This window comes from Lathyrus oleraceus, chromosome 4 (genome assembly GCF_024323335.1).
Source record: "Lathyrus oleraceus cultivar Zhongwan6 chromosome 4, CAAS_Psat_ZW6_1.0, whole genome shotgun sequence".
In the NCBI taxonomy this organism is placed as follows: Eukaryota; Viridiplantae; Streptophyta; class Magnoliopsida; order Fabales; family Fabaceae; genus Lathyrus; species Lathyrus oleraceus.
In genome coordinates this window covers 379,878,330-379,888,629 of record NC_066582.1, presented here as the reverse complement: position 1 = coordinate 379,888,629, position 10,300 = coordinate 379,878,330, and the positions used below count along the sequence as shown (strand labels likewise).

Below are 10,300 nucleotides of genomic sequence, written 5' to 3'. Positions count from 1 at the left end.
CTCACCATACTGGTTCATTCATAACCATCACCAAAATTAAAAAGAAGGACATGATTTTAAAGTAAAAATGACACTGAGCTCGAATCTGGCCTCAATTCAACCTAACTCCAAGTATATTTAGAGATATAAGGAGTTGAAATTTAAGGTGCATGATCTGAGTTTCTTCGATTCAACCTCAAAACAAATCAATCTTGTTGCCTACATTGGTAGGACTTCAGACAACCAAGGATCCAATAGACTTATGGAGAATTGAGTGAGAATCAAAGAGAAGAAATTTTCTGAAAAATACTTTCAATGCAGGTCTGAATTCGATGGTTCTTGCTTTGGCTTATGATTGATCTTGCTCAGAATGCTCGCAGAAGTAGACAATCTCAGGTTCGAGCACAAAATGATCGCCTGACTCATACTAACATAAATAACTTCTACATCTCCTACCATACAACGCCTGATATGGTCCATTTTGATACTAGAATAGAAACTGTTGTTGTAGGTAAACTCAATCAATGATAAGTAGTTATCACAAGTACCTCCTTGTTCTAACACATAAACCCTCAATAGGTCCTCCAAAGATTGGACAATCCTCTTTAATTGACCATCCGTCTATGTAAGACAAGAAGAACTCAACTTCAACTTAGTACCCAAAGTAGCCCGCAGACTCTCCCATAACCTCGATGTAAATCTCGGATCTCTATCTGATACAATACTTGAAGGATTACCATCCAACTTCACAATATCATCAATATACAATTCATTCAGCTTCTGCAAAGGATAATTGTCCTCATTGGTACAAAATGAGCCAATTTGGTCAATCTATCCTTAATCACCCAAATTGAATCGCATCCCTTTGAAGTCTTAGGAAAAGCTGTTACAAAATCAATGGAATTACTATCCCATTTCCACTCTAGAATATTCAATGGTTGCATCAGACCCAACGGCTTCTGATGTTCGATATTTGACTTTTGGCAAGTCAAACAAGGATACACAAATTCGACAACCTCTTTCTTCATTCCTGACCACCAAAACATCTTCAAATCTTGATACATTTTCGTAGCATCAGGATGAATACTCAATCCACTTCTGTGACCCTCCTCAAGAATACACCTCTTAAATTTGGGTACATCAGAAACACATATTCTATCTCTGAACATCATCACACCATTTTCATCAACTCGGAAATCATATTTGCTACCTTGGTCGATTAATGTGAGACGATCTATCAAACTCAAATCAGATCTCTGACCTTATCTGATCTCTTTAAGGATACCACTCGTCAACTTCAACATACCGCACTTCACTCTGTTAGGAGTTTCTCCACCCACTAACTCATATCTTTGAATTGCTCAATCAGTTCTAACTCTCGAGCCATAAGCATCAACATGTGTAAAAACTTCTTACTCATTGCATCAACTATAATATTAGCTTTACCCGAATGGTAACTCAAATTAAAGTCATAACCCTTCAAAAGTTCAAGCCATCTCCCCTGCCTCATATTCGACTCCTCTCATCAAATAAATATTTCAAACACTTGTGATCACTGAACACTTTGAATTTGGATGCAAATAGGTAGTGCCTCCAAATCTTCCACATGAATACCATTGTTGTCAACTCAAGATCATGTGTAGGGTAATTCCTTTCATGAAATCTCAAATGTCTCTAAGCATAAGCAACAACTTGACCATTTTGCAACAACACACCTCATAGACCCATCTTCGAAGCATCACAATATACAACAAAGAACTCACTTAGATTCGTCAAAATCAAAATTGGAGCAGCCATCAACTCTTCTTAAGTTCCTGGAAACTCTTTTCACAATGCACATCCCAAACATACGTTAGACCCTTTCGAGTCAACTGAGTTAGGAACAAAGCTAAATTTGAAAAACCTTTAATGAACTTCCTGTAGTAACCAGTCAATCCAAGAAAAACTTCTAATCTTAGTGGCATACTTCAGAGTCTCCCATTGTAACACGACATCTATCTTCAATAGATTCACAACTATACCACTACTAAAATCACATGATCAAGGAAACTCACTTTCTTTAACCATAACTCGCATTTGAAAAAACTTTGCGTACAAATGGTTCTCTTCCAATGCCTACAATACAATTATCAGATCACTCATAGCCTCATACTATCGTCCCTCTTCTTCACTAACGGTACCGACACACCCCACAGAGAAACACTTGGTTAAACAAACTTCTTCTGAAGCAAATCTTCTAGTTGCTTCTTCAATTCCCCAACTCTAAAGTAGACACCCTATAAGGAGTCATCGACATCAGACTAGTACCAAGTACTAAGTCTATAGAAAAATCCACTTCGCGCTTTGGAGGCAAATCATTGATGTCTTCAGGAAACACTTTAGGAAATTCACACACTCCAGGAAGATCACGAACAACTCCCTGTCCTCTAGCTTCCAATGAAGCTAACATCACAAACACTTGTTCCATATCCTTCACGGATTCTCTCACTTGCTTAGCTGATACAAACGTCAACTCTTCACCTCTATCAAATTCAAATTCACACTATAGAGGCAAGTTGCAGATATCTTTAGGAAATTATCAAGAATCACACACCACTGGCATAACACTAGTCGTCACAATTCTCTATACTCTCCGAGAAACAACACTAACCATACCTGGTCGTTTTCCCGAAAGACTTCCCAGCTTGACCGACAGACAGGAATCTCGAATCCACAATATCTTCAATGTTAGGAACGACACAACTTTAACATCACTTGAGCTCTTGCAATCAGCGACACACTGCACCAACTTATCAAAACAATTGATAACACTTGGTTTAACTCCAACCAATTTATTCCAAGAATAACATCAACTTATTCCAACAAAATACAAACCATACACATTCTCAGGGAACACGTCAGGATACTCAACACACCACTGGCTCATTTCAGGCCAAAACATCGCCTTCCCCCTCACAAGGAATCGACCAACGAGAACACCTGACCGTATTCCCTCAAGGATCACACCATTTTTCTAACCGACACCATCCTCGAATCTGACCTCTCTTGAGGTTTAAGAAAAGCATAACATTCTCAAAACAAGTTAACTAGCCAACATTGCACTCTTGTATGCAGCAATATGATGTCCAAGCTCTATACTGTTGGAACATCTAAGAGAAGTAGACACTTCTCCCCCACTTGTTTCATTCCAAACCTGCAAATGGAAAACGAAACAAGTATCGACAGTGTTCTCACACACATGTCACATACTATGGAACAAACATAATTAAATTTCAATACACACATTTGTAATAAGGATGTTTACACGACATCCTACTTATCTGAATCATACTTGGGATGTTTACACGACATCCTTCTCATCTGATCCATATTATATATTCACAAAATAAGACATTCATAACTTGTCACTGCATGCTCACTTCCATTTTAAAGTATCATCACAGCGGAATTATCATTATGGAAGTTAAAGCAAGTAATAACATCTAGTCTCAACTTCAATTGCAATAACAAAATAAGAGAGTTCTAATCAATCAACTCAACATCTTAAGAATTCTCAACAACAAAATTAGTCTTATAACTTCAACATGATCAAACATAAAGAATAAAGTAAGCGTTTAACCCAGCCCGATGTTACATGATCAAAGCAAAGTACCACTAGTAAAAGCGACAAAATAAAGAAGTAATCCAAGAGCTACCTTCCACTTACTTCAGCAATACTACCCTTGAGTATCTGCATGATGCCCATGTAAAGGCAACATTCAAACAGAAGGGGTGAGAATTCATTTCAATAATAATAATAATATAGAATGATGAATAGAGTACAACATCTACACAATCATGCACAACAATATATCACATTCTTACATCCGAATCATGATCAACATCGTACACGACAACATCTCAATTATCATCAACATCATACGAAGCCATATCTCAATTATCATTAACATCGTATGCAACAACATCTCATCCAACAACACGTCAACAAGAATCAATACAAATGAAACACTTATGCAATATACTCAACACCGACTCAACATGCACATGGTACCAAAATGAACACTCGAGTTTATCTCACTTCATGATCCCCACCATAGGATCGATTCTCTCTTGGAACCGGAGCACACCAAAATCGCTACCATCACCATTGGTAACGCTTCACTAATCCCTCATAATAGGAATTCGCTACTCGAACCCGATCCATCACCATTGGATCGAGGATCACCAAAAATCGTTACCATCAACATATGTAACGCTTCACTAATCCCTCATAATAAGAATTAGCTACTCGCACCCGATCCATCACCATATAATCGAGGCTCACAAACATTGGACCGAAGCCCGTACACCAAGATGCATGACTCTCAAATAACATGCATTAACACAATAAGGTTCACTTAAAGGATCCCCACACACATCTCATCTTTTATGCATCACACCATTCATCATGCAACAAAGAATTCATGTTACCATATGAATAATATCAACAAATAACAATAACTCATCAACATCTTAACATCATCGACATAAAAACATAATTATCACACAATGATATTACAACAATGCAACGATTCATTAACCAAACATATAAACCAATATATTTATCAATATAGTAGGCATGTGAATATTATTAAAACATATAAACAATCACTACCATGTTTTAGGTATGAGCGTTAGCTTTCTAACGCTTCAAACGCCATCAAAATCGGACTTACGAAAGGAAAGTTATGACCAAAATCGTCGGGATGTGTCAACAATTTATTAACCGAACGTAAGAACAAAAAGTTCACCAACACAGTAGGCATATGAATAATACTAAATCAATTTACTTATCACCATCACAATATATCTCTTATATTCAGCTTTCTAATACTTCAAACCTCAACCCAAAATGATTGACGAGTTGAAAGTTATGATCAAAACCGTGCACGAAGGCGTTACTAAAAAGTTGTTGTTTTCTAAATTTTCCAACATAATTTTCATCTTCTTCAACCCCAAAAACTTCCATGAAATAATTTCCAAATTTATTTTATTTCTGAAACAAAGTTATAATCCTCTATTTTAGATATTCAACGCTTCAAACGGACCTCGATTTAGACTTACGGATCAAAAGTTATGGCCAAAACGATTTCAATCGAAAAACATGAAATAATGGCTCGCGATTGTGACGGACAGAATGCAGAATTTTCTGCGTTTTTCATCGTTGGAGGCCTTTCAGAACTCCGATTTCGATTCCGTAAAAAGCCAAACGCTCTGAAAATTATAACTCACACAATACTCTAATTATCTAAAGTTAATTTACAGTTTTAACACAATTAAATCATTTAATCATAATTTTAAGATTATGCCTACAACCTTCAAAATTGTAACAATGGTGAATATATGTTCAATCATAAAAACATAAAACCACACACATGTAAGACACATGAAATTCATCATATCATCATCATATAATAATCATCATAGCATCCAAATACAAAATTTTGAATCAAAACACCCAACCCTAAGGAGGTTAGGGGTTCCTTCATGATATCATTCTATCATATCTTTTACCATTGGAACAAGTTCTCACCATTACCTTAGATTTTTCAACAAGATGCACACTTCAAGCTCTAATAATGGAGTTTTCTTTTAGCCTTATCCCTTGCCTCTTCTCCCCACAAAATTCTTTTTACGTAAAACCCTCCAAACTCTCTTACTAACCATTTTATCATTAACCTAATCCCCCATAATTAGGAACTTCCACCATTGCCCTCACTTATTATATTATTTACCACCATACCCCTCTTGACTCTAATTTTCTTTTACTAAAATAATACTAATAATATTCTTCTTTTTTTCCATATTATTTCTACTCTTCTATTTTATTCCAACCAATTAAATAAAATAGTTATAGGCTAATTATTAAAAATTCTCATTATCCCCATTAAATAAGTAAAATGACTAAATTTCATTATTTAATTAAGATACTCATATTCTAGTGATTTTTATTTATTTATTTAATTAATTCGAATAAAACACTATTTATTTCAATCACTAATTAATTATCAACAACTATACCAAACTCTTACTCCCTCCATACTTCTATTTCAAGGATACCTACCCCCACAATCATACACAATTAATTTAAAACACCCATTAATCATTTAAAATCTAAATAATTCAAATTAATTAATTAATTAAATTCGGGGTGTTACATTTGGGATCAAAGCTGGCACGAAGGGGTCCTCATTTCTGATGCATAGGGTCTCTATTTATAGCTAATTCAAATGATATTTGCACCCTTGAAGTGACCTTCCAATTTAGCAATGAGTGATGCATGGGTGCATGGGCGTGTACAAGCCCATGAGATCGTGTTATTTGGTCCATAATTGAATACAAACAAGTCATAGATCAAGTATGGAATGCTAGTCAATGGTGCATGGAAGTTTGAAGTTCAATCTTGCCAAATGATGATGCAATGTTCAAGCCATGCGCAGCCCATTCAAATCATGTCAAAAATGGATGAAATTGGACTTTTTGGAAAGTTTAGATCAAGAGGAACAACTTTCATGTTGAGAACTTTTCCATTTGAATCTTGCATAATGATGAATTTTAAGGTGGAAGTTTGGAAATTTAAACATATCAAAAAAAAATCTGAGTGTCAAGCCATATGTTCAGTTATTCCACTTTGGCTAACGTTTCATGTGAGCTTCAAATGACAAACATTCCTTCACTAAAGTTGTATCTCTCTCAAATTCCTTCAAAATGGTCACAAATTTGACCTCATTTTGATTTAATATGAATGAGTTATGCATTTTTGAAGTTGAGGAAAATCACTTGTTCAATGATATTGGTCCAAAATGACCTATAATGTATCCTCATATCACACGCTCATAAAAATTAAATTAGCTCTTCCTCCAAACATCAAAGATGAATTATACATCTTGAAGTTTATTTTGAAACTTTGAAATCTTCAATCTCATAAAAATTGAGCAAGTTATGGCCCTGGAAAGTTGACCTCTAAATTAGGGTTTAGACAAAATGACCTATAATCTTTCACCATAAAAAAATGATTTTCCAAGAAAAACTAGCTCTAGACCTAAACATGAAAGTTTTTTGGAATATCATCTAGAGTAACTTTTCTATTGGAATCATTTTCATATGAAAAAAATTGTAGGACATAGTCTCTAGGGGACCCCAGATTTGATCAGATGAATTCCTCTAGTCAACTACCACCAACCAACTTGCTATTGCAGTTCTCTTGACTTTTGGGACTCATGGGAGATTATATATGCATAATATGATGGAATTTGAAGTATCCCTTGAAATATTGGATCAATTGTTGAAGAAGCTTGTTAAAGAAGTTACACAAGATACCTAAATGAACTAGGGTTTTCAAGGCAAACCAACTCCAAACTCTTGATGATTTTCTGATCAAGATAACATTTGGAGCTCACGGGGATACATATATGATACCTAGAGCCATTGTAGATCATTATTGATTGAGCTCTTAGAAATGAGGGTCTTAAACTATAGATATAAGCTTGATAGATCAAAGGTGAGCATATGCCCTACCTACAAAAAGAGTTAGACAAATACAAAGACATATTTTTGGTATTTTGGTTAGTAAAATGATAAAATACAAAGTATGATACAATCCAATGGTGCTTGGTGATATCTCCCAATACAAACCCATTGAAGGAGGGTTAAGGAGGATGCCAAAGTGTGATCCCAATGCTAATGCATATGTTGAGATAGCATGAGGAATCTTAGGGTCAAAATTGGGGTGTTACAACAGCCCCTATTTAAGGACGTTCTAACTGAGGAGATCAAGGTTAAAATCTTCGTATCGACTTAGTAGAATGGGCTTAAATAACAAGACCTCATGATGCATATGATACGAATGTTAAAATAAGTCTTTATGGGGAAATATTGCCAGAAAGGAAAAGAATTCAGAGAGATCGAAAGTTCGCAGGAGTATAACGTATTTCGTAAGAAAAACTCACTAGGGAGACAACGACTCTGAGAGGATAAAAAGGTTATGCGTTGGCCTGGCTACGACTTAAAACAAGTTGGTGGACATGAGGGACGTTTGCAGGGGAAACGGGTAAATCAGAACAAAACTGAAATACTCGAAACACGCAGGAACATCGATTTCACTAAGGAAATACGCACTCAAACTCGTCTGGGGAAGAAAAGATCTTCAACACTGGAGGAGCAGAAATATATTATCCACTACCGATTACTGGGTACGAGGATAATAAAATTTGAGAGGGAGGACTTTCGGTACCGGTTAGGGTAAACATATCAAGGATGACTCGCTGAGGGCTTCCAGGAGGTGTATTCGTTACCGGTCACTGAGTAAGAATAGACTTGTTGGGGAAAAAACCCGAAAAATAGGATTTACAACTACCGGTTACTGGGCAGAAGACCAAAAAGAGAGAATATCCGTCACCAATTAAAATAAACAGATCAAGGATAGACTCAAAGGAAATAAAATTCGTCATCAGTTAAGATGAACATATCAAGGATAGACTTACCTGGGGATGTTAAGGACGATACCCGTCATCGGTTAAGATGAACATATCAAGGATAAACCGCCTGAACAAAGTAGGAATTACATCTATCGAATGATGGATAGAATACCAGAAAGAGAATATCTGTCACCGGTTAGGATGAACATATCAAGGATAGACTCCGCAAAAGGGAGAAAAACAGGATTTACAACTATCGGTTACTGGGCAGAAGACCGTAAAGAGAAGGAAACCCGTCACCGGTTAGGACAAACATATCAAGGATTAACTTTGTGGGGAACAAAATAGGGATTAAAACTACCTTTTTACTGAGTAGAGTACCAGAAGGAGAATATATGTCACCGGTTAAGATGAACATATCAAGGATAAACTCAAAGCATGTGAAGAAAATATATGTCATCGGTTAGGATGGTCATATCAAGGATAATACTTCCTAGGGAAACGTGAAAAAGAATCTGCTGAGGAAAAGGGGTTAGTTTTGTCGGGTATTGGGCAAGAGGTAACAAACTGCCACTTAAGAAGAATACTATCAGTTACTGGGTAATAGACTCTTAGAGGACCAAACGCATCTATCAAGGTAAGATCTATAAAGAAGCGGTCAATCAAAGACTCAACCCAAGGAGTATATAACTCAAGGGGAGGGGTTCCATCCAGGTAATCAAATGGGGAGGAAACTGAAATAATAATCATCCACGAGCAAATAACTCAGTGGGAAAAGGAGAAAGGTTAAAGTCTTTCTTCTTAGGGGGATGACACTCTACAGTTGAAGCAGGACAGACACACCGAACTTGCATGGGGATAAAGTACCACCATAGCAGAGGATTACAAAATGAAATAATGCAATAATGGAAACTATATGAGTGTATATGTATATGTATGTGCATATATGATGATTATGCTGACAAAACAATCACAAAGGATATAATTGTCGCTGATTTGAATCATCAATAAAATTCACGGCCAATCCCCAAAAGGGGGAAACGATTGTTGGAGAAGAGATCAAACATCTCGAAGGCTCAACCCTAGGCGGGGAATAAAGGATAAGATCCACCAAGGAAACTATAATCAACTCTGCGAGGAATTTTATGTCAACACCATATCAAATGGGAGACAACCCTGCAGGGGATAAACACAAATAGCTGCTCAGAAACCAGGAAGAAGCTCCGACTGGGGAAAAATCTCATGGCGACTTGTGGGGAAACAAATTTTTGTCAAAACCAAGCAAACTGTTGTAATGAAATGCCTACAACCCGAGGGAGGACGATCATAAACTCAGTTGGGGATGACGACGAACTTGGCCGAGGAAATCAACAAGCACCGTATGTTTGATACTATCGGGGATGAAAGACCGGAGTTATGCCAACTGCTTTGGGAGAACCGATAATGCTGCTCATTTAGGGCTTACCGCTTTCAAACCACTATTGATATTCCTTTTAATGAAATCGATTGCTTAAAATTAATTCTTTTATATGTTTAAGAAAAATATGATTTTGATTAAAATTTTAATTTCAAAAATGATCATAATAAAACTTAAATCTATTTGGCTGAATTAAACAAGAGTAGAAACAATTGGATAAAAGCTCAACTTTATTTAATAGAATGGTAGTCTATAAATGACAAGACTCCATAGATCTTTACAAAAGTTGAAAAATGGTAATTTACACAGAAAAAGGGACGAGGGAACAGACCGGACCACCTTGCTCAACAATGTCTTTAAAACTGAAGATCAACAGGATGCAGTTACTTGCCATAATCCCTAATTTTTGCATATATTTCCCTAAGGTGGGGTACTCAATTTATCGGGA

The 10,300-nt window shown here is 36.3% G+C and overlaps 1 protein-coding gene across 1 annotated transcript in view; it reads right to left on the bottom strand.

Moving 5' to 3' along the window:
• Positions 1-2,227: 2,227 nt before the first annotated feature.
• LOC127137622 (uncharacterized) overlaps positions 2,228-10,300 on the bottom strand; it is a 76,825-nt gene continuing 68,752 nt past the window's right edge. The window contains exons 3-5 of the mRNA XM_051064068.1: positions 3,071-3,172; positions 2,630-2,758; positions 2,228-2,521 (exon numbers count right to left, since the gene is read on the bottom strand). Of these exons, the coding sequence (XP_050920025.1) occupies positions 2,228-2,521; positions 2,630-2,758; positions 3,071-3,172 (525 nt within the window). The remainder of the gene's footprint in view (positions 2,522-2,629; positions 2,759-3,070; positions 3,173-10,300) is intronic.